Source organism: Theropithecus gelada, chromosome 11, assembly GCF_003255815.1.
Source record: "Theropithecus gelada isolate Dixy chromosome 11, Tgel_1.0, whole genome shotgun sequence".
NCBI lineage: Eukaryota > Metazoa > Chordata > Mammalia > Primates > Cercopithecidae > Theropithecus > Theropithecus gelada.
The window spans coordinates 56177350-56199543 of record NC_037679.1 but is presented as its reverse complement, the minus strand read 5'-3'; the positions used below and the strand labels follow the sequence as shown (position 1 = coordinate 56199543).

At 33.4% G+C, this 22194-nt stretch overlaps 1 protein-coding gene across 2 annotated transcripts in view; it reads right to left on the bottom strand.

Moving 5' to 3' along the window:
• Positions 1 to 6960: 6960 nt before the first annotated feature.
• NEDD1 (neural precursor cell expressed, developmentally down-regulated 1) overlaps positions 6961 to 22194 on the bottom strand; it is a 46314-nt gene continuing 31080 nt past the window's right edge. The window contains exons 9-15 of one of the 2 annotated variants that reach the window (XM_025403713.1): positions 20001 to 20129; positions 17907 to 17954; positions 16764 to 16966; positions 15738 to 15894; positions 14683 to 14839; positions 9145 to 9211; positions 6961 to 8689 (exon numbers count right to left, since the gene is read on the bottom strand). In XM_025403713.1, the coding sequence (XP_025259498.1) occupies positions 8585 to 8689; positions 9145 to 9211; positions 14683 to 14839; positions 15738 to 15894; positions 16764 to 16966; positions 17907 to 17954; positions 20001 to 20129 (866 nt within the window). In that variant the 3' untranslated portion in view covers positions 6961 to 8584. The remainder of the gene's footprint in view (positions 8690 to 9144; positions 9212 to 14682; positions 14840 to 15737; positions 15895 to 16763; positions 16967 to 17906; positions 17955 to 20000; positions 20130 to 22194) is intronic. The other variant, XR_003121931.1, reaches the window with a different exon arrangement.

Sequence of the window (22194 nt, the reverse complement as noted above, 5' to 3'; positions counted from 1 at the left end):
ATCTGGCTAACATCACTCCAACTCTTGCTTTCTTAAACCCTCCAAAAATCACAAACACAAGCCAAAATCTTATAACAAGCCTCTCCGAAGTTCATCTCACTGAGATGCCCCATGGTCACTCTTGGTGTGTGTTCTCTAGAATTTTGACTACAGGCATGTTTCTGGTGGTCTTTGACTTTTACATTTTATTAAAAAGCTAGATATAAAATGTTTAAGGCCACTAGCTTTAAGGATATTCAAGCAATCTGATTCTATAAGATACTGCAATTTCTGATGTTTAAAAGTAAGAAAGAGACCATGTTAAGAAATCAGTAACTTGGGAGGAGGGAGTTGAGGCACTCCTCATGAAGAAAGACAAAAAATAAGACATTAAGTAGAGAATAATACCAGATAATTCCAGCATATCTGGCAAATCACATTATTCTGGCAATATTAAAACAGAGAAAACAATAGGAGACTGAAGCAATATAATAGGTCCTAAACCAAGGTAACACATTTGTGAAAAGGAAGAGGCTTGTTTCCTGAATAGAAATGCTATTAATTACTTTCTCTAGCCTAGAGGACATTATTCTGGCACCTTAATATTAAGATAGAGCATTTCTACCTTCAAAAGTTTAATCAATATGTTGCATAACCCTCATTAAGTACTAAATTACATGTGAATTACTACTGCAGAAAGTCTCCAAAAAGAGAATGGTGAATTATTCTTGTTAACTTGGCTGTATATTTGTACTTGTTTTTAGATCATAAGGAGGCGTAGATTTCAATTTACATTAATTCTTCACATAAATGTAAAATTTATGGAAAAGCGGCAGGGTAAATACAGCATTAAATTTATCAACACATTTACACAAGCAATCAATTTTGGCCTATCTTTACCTTTTTATCAAACTTTGTTTCAAGAATCAGACATTTTATGACTTTTATGATTCCAAGGTCAAATTAAAAACAATCTGCCTAATGTATTGATTAGTACTTTCAATTAAAAAAATTACATCTGAATTTGTTTGGTAACTTCATCAAACAGAATAAAATATAGTTTGATAGACTACTGGGAGAAGTATATGCAGGTATCATTCAGATGACATCAGGAGATAAAATAGACAATAATGCTTGAATTTGTATAACTTTTTGAAGTATTCTCATTTCATGCATCATTGAAGTCTGTAATGACAGTGATGGACAGTAACTAACAGATAAACCCACGCTTCCCTAATGTTACCACCACTCTTCCCCCACCCTACCACCAAATGCCCAATTTATAAATGCTTGGAAAGTTTTTGCACTACGAAATGTAAAGTAAATTAGGTAGTTGTTAGTGAGAGTGCTACAGCCCTATTATTTGCAAAGGAGCTTTCCTTCTAAAAAAATCTAGTTTTTTATTTCTGAAATTAGATCTTGTAAATTTTACGAATAACAAATATGTGAATTTTCATGTTCAAAATTTCATGTTTCATTGGTCTAGATAATTTCAGATACCTTCCTCAGCATATCTGTTAGAAATGGAAATAATATTTACAAACATGTAAACAATTTATTTCAATAAATGATCAAAATATAATAAATAATATCATAGGTGCTTAAGCTTTTTAGTCATTTTTAAGTTATTGAAACTGTTCTTCAATCTCAAAGGACGGTCTGTTCCAAAGTAATTCTTTTTTTTTTTTTTTTTTTTTGCTTGAAATATGTTTTGAATGGTAAAACTCCACAATTTACTGGATAACAAAACTTAATGATCTCCACTAAATAATACTCCTATCTTCCTAACAAATGTCATTATCTACAGTGCCAGGCATTCAATAAATATGAAAAATAAACTTTAGTAAGAGCACTACCATAGTTTCTTGCCTTTATTTCTCTGACAGTGTCTTTAGACCATACCTAGATTTTACCTTTTGAGAAAATACTGCCTTTAGACATGTAAAACTATATTTGATTGCTTTTCCTCTTTAATAATTATGTGATCAAAGAAATTTGCTTATTTATAAATATCAAGCATCTGAGTTTCATAGGAAAATATATCAACTTCATATAGAACTTTGTAATTTTCTCTATTCAAAATATTCAACTCATTATTGTTTACTTATAAATATATACCAGGTTAGCTCTAAAAAGAACTTAAGGAAACTAAAAATCGATTAACTATAGAAATTATTAAACTAGGTAAAATGTTCCAAAATAAAATTTTAAGTGAATAGAGGCCCCTAATATAAAGTGCTATTCAAACTTTTAGAAACCAGAAAAAAGGTTTTCATCATAGTTCAGTTTCATATTTCCAGATGATCCCATTGCGTTTCACATTTCTTTAAAACCAAAGATTCAGGAATGTTGAAGTTGTTTACATATTCTGTATTTGTATAAGTATTAATGAAAAATGAGTAAGAGTAGACATTATCTGAATGTAATCCTTACAAGTTCAGTACTGATGACCCTCTTACACCTTAGCAGCTATAAATGAAACATGTACAGTGCTACATTGAACCCAAATTATCTATTTCATATTTTGAAAAATATGAAGTATATGAGACATAGGGAGAAAATGGTTCCAACAAACCAATAATGTCATATAATATTAGAAGTGGTCCCTCTTTTATAGAAAGACAGATGACATAAAATAAACTACACATATTTAAGGCATACAATTTGGAAAATTGACATGTATACTCTCATGAAACTGTCATCACAATCAAGATAATAAACAGTAATCACCCACAAGTTTCCCTGTGACTTTGTACAACTTTTTTCCTGCCCTTCCTCAACTGTTTCCAGGCAAACTGATGGCCGTCTCTGTAGCTAAGTTTGCATTTTCTAGAAAACTAGAATCATATGGTATATACTCTTTATTGTCTGGCTTCTATTAGTCAATACAATTATTTTGCAATTCATTCATGTTGTTTACATTAATATAGTTTATTCCTTTCACATAGCCGGGTGGCATTACACTGTATGTACTACAATTTGTTTATCCATTCATCTGCTGACAGATACTGGATTATTTCCAGATTTGGGCTATTACAAATATATCTGCTATGACCATTCATGTACTAGTCTTTGTGTGGGTATGTGCTTTTACTTCTTGTAGATAAATATTGATGGAGTAGAATGCCTAGTGTGAATGGTAGGTATATGCTCAATGGTTGAAGAAACTGTCAAAACATTTCCCAAAATGTTTGACCATTTTATATTCCCAGAGTATGAAAATTCCAGTTGTTCCACATCATAGCCAACACACGGTATGATCAGGCTTTTTAGTTTTAGCTATTTTAATAAATATTCAGGAGTATCTCCATATGGTTTAGCCTGCATTTCCCTAAATGACAATGATTACAAGCATCTTTTCATTTGCATTTGCCATCTTCATGTCTTTTTTTTAAGTTTTAGAGATAGTCTCACTCTGCTACCCAGGCTAGAATGCAGTGGCATGATTATAGCTCACTGCAGCCTTAAACCCCTGGGCTCAAGTAATCCTCCTGCCTCAGCCTCCTGTAATTGAAACCACGCCACCACACCCAGTTTCATAACTTCTTTGGTGAAGTGTCTATCTCAATCATTGTCTATGTAAAAAATTGGGTTTTTCTTCTCTCTTGAAATGCCTCTATATATTCTGAATTCAAGATCTTTATTAGATGTATGATTGGCAAATATTTTCTCACAGTCTGTGATTTGTCGTTTATCTTAATGGTGCCTAAGACCATACTTTAATTGGTCTTTGAAAATCCAGTTTATATCAATTTTTACTTTTGGAAATTATTCATTTGGTGTCGCATACACGAAATCTACCCCAAGCATACAAAGATCTTTGTCTTATCTTCCAGAATTAGTTTTAGGTTTTACATTTAGGTCTATCTATGATCCACTTTTGAGTTTATTTTTGTAGATGGTGTGAAGTATGCATCAGGGTTTTTGTTTTTGCATGTGTGTTCCAGCACAGTTTTTTGAAAAATTTATCCTTTTTCTGGAAAGGATTACCTTTCACGTTTTAAGTTTTGAATTACCTTTACACGTTTGTCAAAATCAGTATATATGTGTGGGTGTATTTCTGAACTTTATTGTGCTACACTGATCTATGTGACTATGTTCATGCACTTTTGCGTTATCTTAATAGCTATGCAACGAGTCTAGAAATTACAGCGCTGTAATTTCTAGACCTCTACTGTCAGTTTTATTTTCCCAAAGTTGCTTTGGTTATTCTAGGTCCTTTATATATTTCCAAATTTTAGTATCAGCTTAACAAGTTCTACCAAAAAAAGCCTACTGAAATTCTTACTGGGATTTTGCTGAATCTGCAAATCAATGTGGGGGAAACTGACACTTAACAATATTGAGCCTTCTAATCTGTGAACATGGTCTCTCTCAAGTTTACTTTCGCAGCACTGTTTCGTAGAAATCAGTGTACAGGTCTTGCATGTATTTTATCAAATTTACACTTAATGATCTCATATTTTTATGCTACTATATTTTTAGCTTCATTTTCTGATTGTTGCAAGTATACAGAAATGCAATCGACTTCTGTAAATACACATATCCTGTAACGTTATTAAACTTTAATTAGATATTTTCATGTATTCCATTGGATTTTCTATAGTCAAATGTTACCTGTGAGTGGAGGCTTTTTAAAACTTATTCCTTTGTAATCTGGATGTTTCTTTCTCTTTCTTGCTGAATTGCCTCGGCTAGAAATTCTAATAGAATGTTTAATAGAAGACAAATATACATTCGCTTTGCCTCTGATCTTAGGGAAAAAAACATTGTTTTCCAGCATTAAGTTTATTGTTAGCTGCTGGGGGTTTTTGGATGCCCTTTTCTGGTTGAGGAAGTTCTCTTTTATTCCTACTTTGCTGAGTTTTTATCAAGAATGAATGTTGGGTTTTATCAAATGCTCTTTCTGCATCTCTTGAGGTGATCACATAATTTTCCTGTTAGTCTGTTTAATATGATGAATTACAATTGATTTTTAATGTTAGCCCAAATTTGCATTCTTGAGATAAACCTCACTTGGTCATATGTATTCTTTTACCCATCACTGGATTCAAACTGCTAAAACTTGTTTAGAATGTTTACATCTGTCTTCATGACAAATACTCTTCTCTAGTTTTCTTGTCATGATGCTGCCTTATTTTGGTATGAGGGTAATGTTGGTCTCGAACACTGAGTTGGAAATTATCCCCTCCTGTTTCCTGGAAGCTTTTGTCAAAAATTGGGATATTGTCTTCTTTTAATCTTTGAAAGAATTCACCAGTATAGCCATTTAGGTTGGGCATCTTACCAGAAATGTCTACAGAAATTGTGGTGATGTCACTTCTCTCATCCCTGATGTGGGTAATTTTGTCTCTTTCTCTTTAGTCTAGTAAAAGGTTTATCATTTTTGTTGATCTTAAGGAAACAAAGGCGAAGCAGGGTGGCTCACACATATAATATCAGCACTTTGGGAGGTTGAGGTGGGAGGATCACTTGAGGCCAGGTATGAGACCAGCCTGGGCAACATAGTGAAATGCTGCCTCTATAAAAATTAAAAAAAAAAAAAAAAGTTTTTAATTGCACTGATTTCCTCAACTGATTTTGTTTTCTCTTCCATTGATCTCTTTATTCTCTTTTTTTAATTTTGAGGTTCATCTGCTATTATTTTTGTAACTTCTTAAGGTGGATGCAGTGTTGGGCATAGTGTCATGTGCCCATCGTCACAGCTTCTTGGGAGGCTGAGGTGGAAGGATCACTTGAATCCAGGAGTTCAAGGCTAAAGGTAGCTATGATATGATCACTTCAACCTAGGCAATAGAGTAAAATTCCTGTCTCCTTAAAAGAAAAAAGAAAAAAAAAAGAGAGAAAAAGGTGGAAGCTGACATCACTGACCTGAGATCTTTCCTTTTTTAATATATACATTTAATGCTATAAATTCCCTATAAGTACTGTTCTAGCTGATTCCTACAAATTTTTATATTTTCTGTTTTCATTTGCATTCTGTTCACTATAAAGTGGGTTTCTTATATTCAGAACAGTTGGATTTGAAAAAAGCCAAGACTCAACTGATTATAAAGGATAACCGACAATTTACATTTAATTATTGATATAGCTATTTAAATCTACTATCTTAGTGTTTATTTTCTATCTGTCCCATTGACTCTTTGTTCCTCTTTCGGATTTGTTTATGACTTCATTTTATCACCTTTACTGGCTTACTAGTTATTTACTCACTGATTTTCTTTTTGTGGTTGCTTTAGGTCTTATAATACACGTTCTTATCAGTTTACTCTCAGGGAATGTTATACTGCTTCACGGTCAGTATAAGAACTTTAGAGCAGTATACTTTCGTTACCATCATCTCAATCTTGGTACTGTCATACATTTCACTTTATGTATGTTAACCACACAATATCGTATTATTATTATTTTGCTTTAAATAATTTATTGTCTTTTAAATAAATTTAAAATAGAAAAATAACTTTTATATTTACTCACATATTTACCACTTTTGGTGTTCTTCATTCCTTTGTATTGTTGCAGATTTCTATTTGGTATAATTTCCTTCTAAAGGCATTTTTTTTATCATTTCCTGTGGTGGGAGTCTGCTTGTGACAAACTCTTTTAGCTTTTCTAAGTCTGAAAAAGTTATTTCATTTTTGTTTTTGAAAAATATTTTCACTAGGTATAGAATTCTAAATTGAGCTTTTCTTTCAGTAAAGATGTTGCTCCAGTGTCTGACATTCTTCTCTCTGTCCTATGTCTTTTTTCTTTAGCTACTTAAAAAAAAATTCTCCCTTGTTGCTGGTTTTAAGGAATTGATAATGATATGCCTTGGCATCGTTTTCTTATTTCTTGTGTTTGGGGTTCGTTGAGTTTCTCTCAAGGATTAATATCTGACAATTGTTTCACATATTTTCTTTTTTAATTTCAGGTGGGAAGGTAAATCTCTCATGTCATTTTGGCCAACAATGAAATTTCAATTTCATGTTCCCTATTTTCTGCATCTAAAATTTTATTTTTTATACTTACTTACCTTTTAAATTCCATGACAAACATGTTTCATTTGTACACATAATTACTAAAATTATTTTATCCCACCTCTTTTAATAGACATTATGTGCATTTTTCAAAAAAAGCAATAGGAAAATATTAATAGATTTAAATACATCATGTAGGCAAAACACACTAACATTTATGTCTTCTAAACCTGTTAGATAGTGATATACAAGTAAACTTGTTACAAGTCATAATGCTTTCATAATCTGTCAGGAAAAGATCACATTAACATCCCTATATGCTTCAGTACAAATGTATTCTAGAAACCACACTGGGTAAAAGTAATATTCCTGTTTTTATTTTTGGAAGTGATTATTAGTAAGTTTATGCTTATTAAATATATCCTTGAAAATTTCCATCACTTCAGAAACCCATAAAGTTAGTAACCTAAAGTTTTTTCTTTTTTTTTAAATTTTAGTACATACTTTCATCTCAGAAGTCAAAATGGGGCAGGAGAGCTATACAAAGATACATAGTTTAAATCTTTGGGACAAGAGACAACAAGAAGGTAAACAAGTCAGTAGCCCTCCCAAGCTTCACTTAATCTAAAATTGTAGATCACGGTGGGTAGATGTATACATCTGTCTATTGCCAAAGAGGTATAAATTATTCTGACAACCTTTCTAAATAATTTTATGGTAAGGCCAGTAATATAAAAATATTATACACAGTACAGAAAGAATTAAAGTTAATGATAAAGACCACAAAATAAAATAAACCATACTTCTTACTTGGAAAAACAAAATAGCAATAATACTATAATATTTAGTGTCTAATATGAAATCTCCACTCATTATAAGTTGTCATATTGATTGAAATTTTACAGTACAATGTTGCATATTACTAATGAGATAATCAGCAGATAGACAGCTCTTGTCGAGTCCTATGAATCTTAAACATTTTTTATAGGTAAAGATATCTAAAAAATACCACCCAGGAATAAAGATTTGTCAGAAGTACAATATAGTAACATAAATGCAAAAGATATCACGTAATTTGTGCAATTCAAAATTCCAAAAATTGTCTTATCAAATGTACAATAAATAATAGTCATACTTGACTTCATCAAGTTAACGAAATAATTACTAGCCAACCCTATGCTTTATTAATCAGTGGCTTAGAAACACCAATTGCCATTTTAAAATTACTTTCTCCATAAAAATAGAAGGCATATCAAAGTCTTTAAATCTCAACTAGCCCCAAAAATTTGAAAGGCAATTTGTCAATAAAAAATATATGTTAAAAAAAAGATGACTAAAAAATAAACACAACCAATATTTATGCACAATTTTCTTCTCTTAAAAAGGGCACTTAGTGGATGGCTAAAGCTTTCAAAAAAATAAAGATCCTGTTGACTTTCCTATTGGGTAGATGACATACTGTACAATTTTTAATATAAAAATATACATATTTTTAAGATGAAACAGTGGTTGGTATAAAATCCCATTACACTTTTACTTGAAAAAATTTTTTTCCCTGGAAGCCATGAAAACAATACTGATTCTATGTAGTTCCGTGTTGCCTGAAACTTCCCAAATTATAGAACATTAAGGTATTCACTGAAACTTCAAAAGTGGGCCCGTAGTCTTTTGTTTTCTTCTCGTAGTCTTTCAATTTCAGCCACTAAACCTTCATTCACTGAGTATCTTTCCAGCAAAGAATGCATTTCATTCTAGAAAAAGGGGAAAATGCTTTTTAAATTACTGATATTTCACATTTATTAGGCAGGCTATGTTTAATATACTTTCAGCTATCATTTCTCTCATGTTCAATTAACTAGGTGAATGATACTTCTTGTACTTAACAACTTACTACTTTGTTAATATAAATGGAAGATCGCTGGTGAAATTAATGTATTTGGAAAATTTGTATTTGCATATTTAAGATGCTTTTTTGCTTACTTATCAAGAAGAAAGCCATGGAAAAAAGAAGCCTTAAGTACTTCAGAGGTTAAAAAGGAGGTGACCAGTTAAAATCTATTTTACTTATTTAATTTCTAAAACTACCTATTTACTTATCTTAGAAACTAAATAAAACAACTAAAATATATTACCTTTAATGAATTTTTAAAAATTCACACAACTCTACTTTCATTTAAAATATTAAAATAAAATTTGCCATACATACCAGTTGCATATGAAACTGTTTAATCATCTCCACTTGCAAATTCACAATGTCCCTATGGCATGCTTCTCTAGGAAGAATGGAAAATACTTTTTAGAATTACAATAGTTTAACCAATTCTAGGTCATTCAAGAAACTCACTAAACTTTTTCATTTGCCAAATTACTGAACGTTAATAATTATTATAATAATAAAAATACCAATGCACTGAGCATTTATTTACTATGTGCTAGGCACTGTTTCTTTTACTTTAAATGTAAGGACTCATTTAAAATATCTTCACAAGTAGGTGCAATTATTACCTCCATTTTACAAAAGAAATAACCACAGAGTAGTTATAACTTGTTCAAAGTCACACAACCAGTAAATGATGAAGCTAGGATGTAAACCCAGGCTGTTTACCTCCTGAACTCTCCGATACTATATTCTTTTATATAGAAATTGTCATTAAGACACAAACTTATCTTACAATGAAATACAGAAAATTCACTAGGTTAGAAAGATCATTTTATTATTATCAGTTTAGCTATTAAAAAAAATACTTTCAGTAGAAAGTGGCAATTTGGGTGGTTATAGCATGGTTTACTCAGTAAAATGCAATTAATTCATATCTACAAAAGAATATATAAAAATTATGAAGTATAATAACAAAAGAAACACTCAGTCACCCACCACACAACTTATGAACTAAACGTTATCAAATCATAGAAGCTTCCTGTGTGTTCCTGTCTGATTCTGTCACTTAACTCTTGGGGAAAAGCCCAAGCAAGAAGTCATTACTCTCCTGAATTTTGTTGAACAAAGAAATGCTTTTGCTTTTTTAATACATTTGTATAACATATAATCTGTAGTCAGTGTTTTCATTATGCATGTTTTTGAGCATGTAAGCATTCCAAAAAAAGGGTACCATATAGCTTATATTTAAGAAAGAATTCAATATTGTTTTGAAGATTCATGTTTTATATATCCATAAATCAGTGGTTTGTACTGGTGTATCTATTTTCCTGTTAATATTTTGATTGTTTTCAAGGTTTTACTATTACAATGTTGTTATAAACAATCATATATTATCTCCCAACCCACATGTGCCAATGTCCATTGATGATATAACCGAGTGTAACTCAAATGTATACTCAGTTTTACAAAATCATGCAAATTGTTTTCCAAAGGTAGTGTCAATGGATGTCACCAGAATAACAGAGTTCTTCTTGCTCTATATCATCATCAAGACTTACTATTACCAGATTTTTTTACATTTTCCCATTTACTGGGTGTGACATGATATCTCATTGTATTTTTAGTTCTCTAATTATGAAGTTGAATTATCTTTCCTGTGTTCATATACCATTCCTCTTCCTTGAAATGCTTTTTCATATCTTTTTCTTACTCATTTGTAAGCGTTCTTTACATAATCTGATCCTTTGTTATTTATATGAGAACTGCAGATATCTTATCCCTTCACTCTGTGATATCGTGTGATAAACAGTTCTTATTAATGTGCTCAAATACACTAACTTAATAATGCAGTCAAATTTACCAATGTATTTTTATAGGCAGTGCATTATTTTATTTTTAATGATTTCCTACCATGAAGTTATAAACTTTTATAATGTCAACTTTTAATTTACATGGAACTGATTTTTCTCAATAGCATGGAATAAGGATCTATACTTATTTTTTACAGGAAAAAACAGATGTCGCAACACAACTTATTGATTATTCCATATTTTGCACATAAATCTGCAATGCTACCTCTCTATCATTTCCATATATGCATAGGTTTCCTTCCAGCTTATTTCATTCCTTTGGCCCATATGTCCTCCCTGTGCCATGCTATATATCTTAATTATATTTTAATAATTAAGTGTATTCATCTGACAAATAAGTCCCCTTCAGCCTTATTCTTCTCTGAAGTGTCTTAGTTATTCCTAGATTTTTTTTCCTTCCATACATATTTTGGAATCACTTCATCTTCTTCTTCCAAATCCCAGTTGGGATTTTAATTGGAATTGCTGCATTCAATCTACTGACCTTATTTAGGTGAACTAATATCTCTATAAAATCTCTCCATTTATTTAAATATTAATGCTTCTGAACAAAAAAAAATTTTAAATGTTTTTCTATAAAAATCTTCACTACCATTGGTAGATTTATTCCCAGGTAACTTACTGTTTTTCTGTTGTAACTACGAGGGTATTTTTAAAAATTTCCTCTTCTACTTTCAGTTATAGTAAAAACTGTATTAAAAACAAACAAAAACACTATCAGGGAACCACCAAGGTGGCCAGGGCTTGAAGGGCCATGATCTTGCAAAGGAAAGACTACCAGGTAAGCTACACATTTACCTCTGTTTTTCCTTCTAGATTACGTGCTGATTCCACAGTGTGGAGAAGAAACTGAGCTGAGGCAGTGGCATGGAGGTTGAGATAGTCTCGCTGGGTGGGGGAGTATTAAGAGTTTGGGCCTACCAAGGTAGTCAATGCTGTAAGAGCCAAGGTCTTGAAGAGGGGAGACCTGCAGAAAAGTAAGCCTGAAACTGCAATTTCCCCTTACGACATCTGTTGACTTCTAAGCAATGCTTGCACTGGGTTAGATGGCAGGAAACCAACCATAAAACAAGCAACTAAAGAGCAGAGAAAGTATCTGGAAGCCTCGTGATGCTGGCAAAACAGAGGCTCAAGTCTGGGACCCACCAAGGTGAAAAAGACAGTGAATACTCCAGACGTTCAGCTGATGCCAGAAGAGAAGACTACACACTAGGAATAAAGGCAAACTGGAAACAAACCAGTGCTAAGAAAACCTGAAACCTACTAACTACAGGATCAAAGGGATCTGCTTGCCAAAAGAAACTTAAATATTCTTAATAGACAACAGAAACAGACGCAGAGATTTCCACTTAGGATGTATTAGGTTGGTGCAAAAGTTTAATTTCCCAACTCTAACAACAAAAACAAACCTGATAACCTATAAAATCATATTATTTTAATTTCAACTGAGAGCTGAGAATGGAAAGAAATCTAAATGAACTAAAATCCAGAAAATGAGGAGTTCCTCCTAGGAGAAAACAGACCCATGACTAGGAGAAAAGAGACCCAGCTTCACGCCCTCGACAGAGTAAAAAGAACTACCTGAATTTTTGGTAAGATTTTTAAAAGCCAAGTTAACACTGCTTGATAGTTTAGAATTCCAAGGGGTCCCAGACACAAAGAAAGTCTGAATTTACCCACCAACTTTTTCCCACAAGCCTTCATTCAGCACTCATGTAAAAAAAGTAGGGACAGGTGTAACAGGAGGGGCGAGGGACTCCCTAAGATACAGATGCATAGAGCCTGGTGAAGCCTTACGGCGGTAGAGAAAAACTGAGAGTAATCCCTCTAAGGCTCTCCAGGCTCTTATGGAGAAGATGGCAACCACGCCATACTGCTCAGGGAGGATGGCTGAGAAAGAGGCCCTCAATACCCTCTCTGTCCTGCCAGTGATAGGTGTAGATGAACACCTAGGCGAAGAGCAAAACAAGTGAATTTACAGAAATCCTCCGAGCCACTCTAGGTCCTCAGTGAGTCTCAGGCAGAGGCTGCCTATGGTCATAGGGCAGAAGAGCTGAGAGAAGTCCCTACCCACCACCCCTAGGTGCAGACATGCAGCACAGGGCAGCAGAACCAAGAGGCACTGTAGACCTTCACCAAACATGCTGCGGCAGCTCTGCAGGCCTGGAAGCAGGACAGACACACTTCTCCTGAGGCACAGAAAGCCAGGAACAGACCAGAAAGTGAAAAACAACCTCCGGCCACCCCAAAAGCTGACAGTAGGGCAGTAATGCACAGCCATTTCAGAGTTGCTCCAGCACTCAGATCCCTGGGTCTGCTGAAGGAAAGGCCCTGAGCCCACTGTCCTCAAATCATCTGAAGCCAGTGGAGAACTGACACCCAAATGCTTGTTGAATAAATGGATAATAAATAGACAGCACCCATTACTCCTGTGCTTAAAAACTCTGATGGCTCTCCATTACCTGTGTGTTAAGACCTTGACAACTGTTTTTTAGGCCTCGTCTCTTACCATGGTGCCTTCTCTCTGCAAACATTCCTAGAATGTACGATCATGTCTCTGCTCAAGCTGTTCCCACACGTCAGTATAAAATAAAATCTCTTCAGTGTACCTTTCTAAATCTGCCCCCGCAGAAAAACTGCCCCCTTTCTGTGATTTCAACATCACTTTGCTCACACTGTATTGTAGTCAGTTGTGTCTAGACAGTTCTACTATTGTGCCATAAATATTTATGCATTCCTGAAAAAAACATTATTCTCTAACACTGTGTATTAAAAATAACAGAACTTAGGGAAAAAGGATTGGCAAAGCACTCAAAAACCTATGTATGCAACTTTGTAACCAGAGCACAACAAAAACAATTAAATCCTAATAAAAATACTAACATAGTTAAAAAGACATAGTAAAAATCTAATAGATAATTATTGAATAAACCCTTACTGTGAAGAAGTGATGGTCACTTAATGGAAGAGAATAGAAGGATTGGGGCTATCCAGTTACAGCTGTGTTCATGTGTACTTTATTTTGGCTGCTATTACATGAACAAACAAAATTTCCTCATCATATTGTCAACACTGTTCTATTTTACTGATCCCAAATGAATTAATTCACATTAAGAGAAACACACATAGCAGAACACACTGCACCGAGCCCAACTAAATCATAAGGCCTTTGTGGGCAGATCATTCATTTTTGTATCCTTAGTATCTGGTACATATACTAGGCTGGGTAAATGCTAAAGTTATAATTTTTCTTTAAAAAGTATTTTTCAACATTTAACAATATATTTTACAAGTATTTTTAAACATTAAAAGGAAGCATGCACCAACAAAAACTGCACATTGTCGCCAACATTCTTGCTTACAGTAATGCAAATCTGAGCTAGAACATTAACTATCGGTTAGAAAGGAAAAAAGGCACCAATGATTTTAATAATTGAAGACAGCTTCCAAAAATATCGAGATGATAAAAGAAAGCAGCACTGCAGAACACATTCTTACAATGTTCACAATTCGAAGGATGAGAAAGACAAGGACAAGTCTGAGAAAGAATTTTTTTTTAGATTAAGTATTACATTCTAATGCATTCTATTGGAAAATATTCAGAATTGCTCTTTAAAATATCTTTTTCTACTACATTATTGCACACAGCATACCTAATAGATGATCTCTATGAACATACTGCAGGTAAGAACCCAATTTAAGCTTACCAGAACTTGTCCACATTTTAATAATAAAAAAAGTTCACAATGGCAGTCTGCCTACTAGACTGCCCTGCTGAGTTATCTAATAATTGCCCTAGGTAAATGTGCATTTTCCTGGCTCATAATCAATAAATGCAGTATGAAAAGATCAACAAAACTCATCATGTTTTCTATGGCTTATGGTTACCAGAACCCAGACAACAGTAACCAATAACATTATCTATAGTTCTGGTTTTACATCTAGAAAAAAATAAGTAAGGTCTAGATAGAAGGAGTAGTTTCTCAATTACTACCTAAAGTCATCCAACGTTTCCTGTATCATGTTCTGAATGAAACGAATTTGAATGGAAGTCAATGGTGCATTTTGCCGGTTATTTCCAATGGTATCGGCTATTTTTTCTGAGAGTGAACTGGCAACTCCAGCAGTGACAGAGGATGCTATCTTTGGATCTAAAATAAAGAATGAAGAAAATATTAATAGTCAACTTGGACTGAGAGACATCAAACATTTCTAAATAAGATTTGGCATGTGAAAACTTGAAAAACTGGCAAAGAAGAGTGTTCCTATGACATTTAGAAAAATTCACTGTCTGGAATACAAATCTTAGAAACTTTCTATAACATTATTTCTAATAGTCATTCATCTATATATATAAACTGCCAGCTGTCTAATGTAATACCACATGACAGAGGGATTAATCTTGAAGAATCTATGAACCATTTCCTCTTATAAAAGATGAATGTGACAAGCTGCACCACAAACTAGATAAACCAAGACTATTAAAAACAAACAGAAGGAAAACAGGAGTAAAGTACTGCTACAGGAAAAGCCTTTGAGTTTAAGCTAACGCAATATCTATCCACAGAAACCTTCAAGTAAAATATAGATATTTATATAAAAGTTGATTCTAAACAAAGAGTTGCTTTGTGTAGATAACTCTTCGAGTTAAACCAAATATTCCTTTAAATGTGATCAAGTCTGTATGGGTCTGTAGCACAAACTCTAAGGATAAGACTTGAATATGAAAGAGAAAAAGACATTTTCAGGTAGTTAACCACCCCTTTTCAAAGGGTCCTACATAATAGTTCTATCTCTACCATATTAAATAAATACACGTTACACTGAAAATCTAATTCACACCAAAAGATCAAATCAATGTACCTGAATTTAACTATTCATATCCATTTCATTGTCTTTAGTAAGACTCACACTATAAAAGTGTGCATAAACTTTAAACTCTTTGAACATTTTTAGTCTATGAGCACTCTATTTCTCCTTTACAAGTTAAACAATTGGGATGATTTTTCAATTAAACACTTTCAAACATCAGAAGGTTCATGTACGTACTTGGAGTTGAGGATCTATTGATGGGGGGTTCACATATCAACTGGGCTTCAATTTCATTCTCTGGCTTTTCAAATTTCTCAGAATTTCTTGTTTGGTTAGATGATGGAGAGGTATTTAGGTTTCCACTTTCAGCACCAGATGTGACCAACTTTGCTAACTTTATATTTAAAATAAACAATGACTTTAATATACAATTTTTTGTTTTACTCATATTACCCATATAATTTTTGCCTACTTCTCTCTTTCATCCCAGTATGTAGGTTCAGGGAATTGAAGGAAAATAGGAAGGGATATAGAATAAGAAAAAAAATACGAGAACTAGAGGCAAAATAAGGGAACATTTACTAATCAAAAACAATCTCAACAATAACATGATGAGGAAAAGCTCATTTACTAAACACCTGCTGTTGAGTACCATTTAAAATAGAGATAACTGGCAAAAAAAACAAAAACAAAAACAAAAAAAACAACCATTCATGTGGTAACTAGTCAATAATATTTGTAAAATAAAAGATGTTTTTGTACTTCTTACATGGTATCTTTTCAGTATCATTCTAAACAATAAATATGAAAATACAGACATATTGTACACCTAACTGGCTTGGCCTTCCTGGTAATTTTTGATCATTCTGAACCCTTACATAAGAAATTAAATTCTATATTATACACTATATTTTAGCAGAAAGTAACAATGATAAATTCCATTCTTAGCACCATCAATTTGCTCTAATGATTTAACCACCAACTTGATGTTGTACACTGCAATGAAATACACTTTAAAAGGATTCAGGGATAAAGTGTTCTTGCACACTTCATCAAGCTATATCAAGTATCTCATCTTAGAAAAATAGTGCAACTTTCCATCTGCTGTAACTTTCAACATATCCAAAGCGAGATTTCAAAGTATTCTGTAGTTATTAAAAACTGGCATCAAGACTTAAGAATAAGTGCACAGCAGACTGGCAGCCACCCGCTTTCTACTGGTATACATATACAGTGAGTTCGGTATCATTTTCAGGCAAATACCTGTTTGAAGGAGTCTTTAGATTCCTGTTTTCCCATATATATTTTCTTAGACTCAGCTGTCAGATCATGATTTTCACTTTCCTCTTTCCCTGGAGATCCCATAAAGACATTAAGAGGACTAGAATGCAATAGTGAAGTACTTGAAGTTACTGGATTCTTTCTTGGAGGAAACACTGAGTTCAACTGTGGTAGAAAGTCAAAGCCTAGAAAAGAAGAGGAAAAACCTGCATGTGCACATGGTGTCCTCCAACACTGGACACTGAAGAGAAGCATTTAATATGATAGGCAGATTAACATGGGAGAAGATATAGATCTGCATTCTGAAGAGTGGTTTGTTTCTCAGATATACCCCATAATTGGTGTGTATTCTTGGGCAAAAGTCTTAAACTTTCTGTGACTATTTCCCGATCTGCAAATGTGAATGATGATATCCATCTCCCAGAGTGGTAAGGCTTCAAAGATATTATTTGTGAAATACTTTGAAAACAGCAAAACACAATGTTTTAGTCAGTATTAGTTTTTGATAACTGAAAATTGTTAATTTGGTATATATCTGTGGTACGTATCTTGGAAGGCAATTTCTGAGATGGCTTCTAATGACCCCTGCCTTTGGCGTCCCCATCGTTCGGTAATCTCCTCCCTTTGACCATGGCTTGGACCTAGTAACTTGCTTCTAACGAAAGTAATATGAAAAAGTGGTGAGATGTCACTTCCAAGATTAAGGTTATTAACATATTCTTAAGAAAGGGCTTCCATTTTGGATGCCTTCTCGAATTCTCCTGCTCACCGGCTCTGAGGTAAGCCAGCTGCCATGTTGTCGGCTGCCCCATATATAGAGAAACTCATGGGCATGGAACTGATATCTCCAGCCAACAGCCATAGGAATGAGCATGGAAACAGTTCCCTGCCCAGTTGAGCCTTAAGCTGAATGAAGCTCTGGTTGACATCCTGACTGAAGCAGGAAGATAGACTTGAAGGCAAAGGTACTCAGCCAAGTTATGCTCTGTTCTTAAAACACAGGAATTATGAGATAATACATGTTTGTTTTTTTAAGCCTCAAAGTGTTCGAGTGATTTGTTACACAGCATAGATAATACAATATCACTTTTCATTTTCACGAAAATACATCTAAGTAGTTCTTACCATCTCCTTTGCCTATGGACTCATCACCTCCCTTGTTAACTACAGCATCTATAACAAAATTAGAAAATCAAAATTTAAAACTAGTGAAAGAGAAACCATATCAGTTTAGGCTTCCTATTCATTCCCCAAAGAGTTCAAAGACTAACAATCTTAAAAAGCTAAATATGAGTGAGGTTAAAGGTAGGAGAGTACTGATTTAAATTTCTCTTTTACATTCTTTTAGCTTCATTCATACTTTAGCAGCAAATATGAACAGGTAATTCTATAGTACAGTCATTTAATGAGGTAGCAAGGTATAGTGTAACAAGCCCTGGGGTAGGTTATGGAGAGCTATAATCCAGTTCTGCCTATACCACTTAATAGCTTTGTGACCTCGGACAAGTCTCAAATGCAATTAAGTTTCAGTTTCTGCATCTATAAAATGGGGATAACACCCTGGTAAGCTCAGAAAATTGCTTTGAGGATCAACTGAAATAATACAAAAATATTTTGCAAAGCAGAACAATGTTATAAGAAACAAAGTTTTATTAGTGTTTATTTCAATGGTAGAATATGTATAAGACTATTTTAATCCTGTAATATTCATTTGCCAGTCCATAACAAAAATTGTAAAATTCAACTTTAACAGGTTAATAAAAAATGAGCACAAGTCATTAACAAATTCACCAGAAATTCAAATGGCCAATAAACACACAATTATATCAGGAGAAATATCATCTATGTGCATGTGTGTATATGTACCCAGTAATTGCACAGCATGTACACGCACACTTTTAGAAGTTATTAGCTTTCTTATCAATACTATGGAACCATAATGAATCTGGAGGGCATATGACTCAAATGCTAATAACATTTTTAAACACAGCAAAAGTAATTAAAGAAAAAAGTAATTTATTCATTTGTCTTAAAAACTATTAAAGAGAACTTAATTTATAACTCAAAACACTTCCAAAAAGCCCCTTTGTACATTCTTCAATGCAAAAGTTGCTCCAGAGGAGTCCCACTGGCCAAAACTCCCAACTCAGCACTAACCCCAGAAACCTTTCTCAACTCCAGCACTAGTCACTTTTCTCTCCACTCACATCCGTCCTCTCTTTACCCTTTACTATGTAGTTTCATTTCTCTTCACTCTTTATGTAGTTTGACTTCTCTTCATCATGAAAGAAAAGAATCCTTCCTCTTTCAGTTTGACTTAGTAATTTAAATAGAAATTTGCAGGCCAGGGTAAGGCAGAAGATCCTCAATAATTTTGTACCATCATGTATGTATTTATTCCTTCTGACTATAAAATTGTAGAAAATTTGGAAAAGAGACAATTTTAAAGTAAAAAATGAAATTGTGTAAGATAATGAGTGGATGAAACAACTTCGAGATCCTGCTGTTGACACGGTACACTTATAATAAATACACCAATCTTTGTGGGCTTCTCAGTATTTTCTGAGATAAATTTGTAGAAATGGAATTACAAGGTCAAAAAGTATGAATATATTAACTCTGTCATCCATGTTATTGATAATATTGCTGTTAGCAATGAGATAATTCCATTCCACTAAGAAAAACATTATGGATGTTAGTACCAAAAAGACACACCTAAATAATGTACTTAGTTCAGACACTATGAAGAATAACATATATCATCCTTCTATTTATCCAGCTGGCAAAATTTGCTTTTTATTATGGCAACTTTTTTTATGGGATGGGGGGAGGTATATACCTATACACACACAATTTTTTAAATTAAGAAGACTTTTTTGCATATCAAAACATCCAAAATTTTAGGAACATTAATTTAGAAGTAGATACAAGGGACAGATTGCCTATGAAGGTAAAAACTTCCTTCAAGGAACTTTGTGAATATTAAAATGCTAACTTGAGAGCTATTTGCATAACTCCCATGTGAAAATTACCAGCATATATTTTAGAATGATAACATTTAAAATATCAGGACAAAGAAAAAGATACCACCCCAGGGATGGAGAAAATGAGCAAACTGATCCATGAATAGAGTTGGACTGAAGCTATTATTCACATCTTTTAGCCAGAATAAAAATACTGACTACCTGCAAGAGAACAGGATCCTCTGAACAGACTTACCATCTCTAATAGGTGAGAACATGTCACCTAAACTACTTTTCCCAGTATCATCAAGGCTGGAGAAATCCTGATTTTTTCCACTGTCTGTTTCCTTAGATAAAGCGTCTGTGTTTATGCTTCGAGGCAAACCTTATAGGAATTAGATATAAAAATCAATGTTATTACATCTAAATAAATTTTATCATCAGGAGCTAGACTGTAAAAATCAATGCATCACTCATATTGTTGGTAATATTACAACTATGAGCATAAGGAGAATAAAACAGAATATGACAAGAGCTAAAGTTAACCAGGATTTTCATGGAACAATAAAACAGAATACGACAAGAGCTAAAGTTAACCAGGATTTTCATGGAACAAAAGGTTCCTTAATAGAAAACAGCTTATTTGTTCATACAGCAATACCTTATTTTAGCCATTTTGTTGGAATTTTTCTAAAATAATTTATATCCTTTGCTGCTTTCTTAAAGTACACTGAACACAACTTACTTTTGCTATTAACTGACTCTTATGATCATCTACAAATGTGATTTTTTTCTTTTCAGTCTGTAAGGCATATAGAGCGATGTCTAACATACCGCGGGATTCAATTAATGTTACTTTTCTTCCCTGACTTGCAATGAAGGGGTTTTCCGTCTTCTCTTTCACTAACAGTGGGAGTTTAACATTGCCCTCAGCATTACAGATCTCAAATGACTTCACTAACCTCCGTAGTTTCAAAGAGGAAGCAAACCAGAACACCAAACTCATAAAGAATAGTATGGTAGACAACAATAAAGAAGACGGCAGCAGTGTATTTTTTCTGGCAGTATATAAACGCATGGCTTTAGGGTAGAGACCTTTAAGAGGAGTTCAGCAGGCTCAGTAGCTTCTGTTTCATTACTGGAGTAAGGACAAAGTTTTAGAGCTTCAAAAATTTTGATTAAAGTCTGCCATCGGGATTGGTAGCACGTTATTGCATTACGTTTTAAAAAATGCTTTATTTGGCATCTCAGGCCCAAATGAAAAACTGAAAAGTCTGAGATGAAAACAAAAAACAGACTGCATATTCAAAAATGCCCAAGACTGGCTAACAAACTTTTCTAGTAACAACTGCTATAAAGTTAAAATATTACCAAATCATTTGTACTATTGTTGAAGAGTGTCTATAGCAACAGTTCAGTTGTTATAAGGAAGAAATTTCCTCTCCTTTTTTCTAGGTCCTTAACATGTTTGAATGCCTAACTCCAGCCTCTGAAACTTTAGGAAACGGAAGTTTGGTATCATTTGAAAACAGTGCTAAAGTCTTATTCTTTTCTTTTAAAATGATGATTTCCTTCTAAAACTGAGTACCAATAGCAAGTTTAGAGAAGTTCTTTGGAATAACTAAATCTGGACAACTTCAACAGAAGCAACAGAAATTTTTTCTAAACTTTAATTTTCATCAAAGCTTAAAATAGTAATAGTGGTGATCATGGTGACCACAATGGTAGTATCAACACCATAATGTACTGAGCGCCTACCATGTGCCAAGTACTTCCAATACATTTTCTCTGATTTTCATAATAACCCTAAAAGTTAAATATCATCTTAAATGTGTGCAGGAAAAAAATGAGACTCAGAAAGGTTAAGAAAATTGCCTAAAGGCATCCTGGCCGGAAGTGACAGATCAGAGACTGAATCTACTATTCTCAATGTTTCAGAGGCAAAGAAAAATGTGTGTGTGTGAGTGAGAGAGAGAATGAGAGAATGAGAGAGAGAGAAAGAGAGAGGAAGAGAAAAAGAATGATGAAGCAAATGTGGCAAAATTTATAAAGTGCATCTGCCAAAGGGTAATGCTCATGAGTTGTCTGTACTATTCTTAAAACTTTTCTGTAAGATGACAATCATTTCAAAATACAATCAATACACAAACATTGTTAACTTTGTGGGGGCAGAGCACTCACTCACTTTGCCAGAAATTTTGCGAATCTACCAAGAGTTATCATTAATCCATGATCCTGAAAGATCCAAGTCTTTGATTTCCAAATTAATGCTGTCTTTGTTAAACAAGAGCCTTCTTATTATAAAACTAAATGAATAATGGAGAGACTTCAGAGAGTTTATAGTGAATGACGGAATCTTTATTTTAATTTTTGAAAATTATGAAAAAAGTTAATTTTGTAAGATAATGGCAATTTTCATAATTAGTTAATTCAACATGTTGGCAGACATT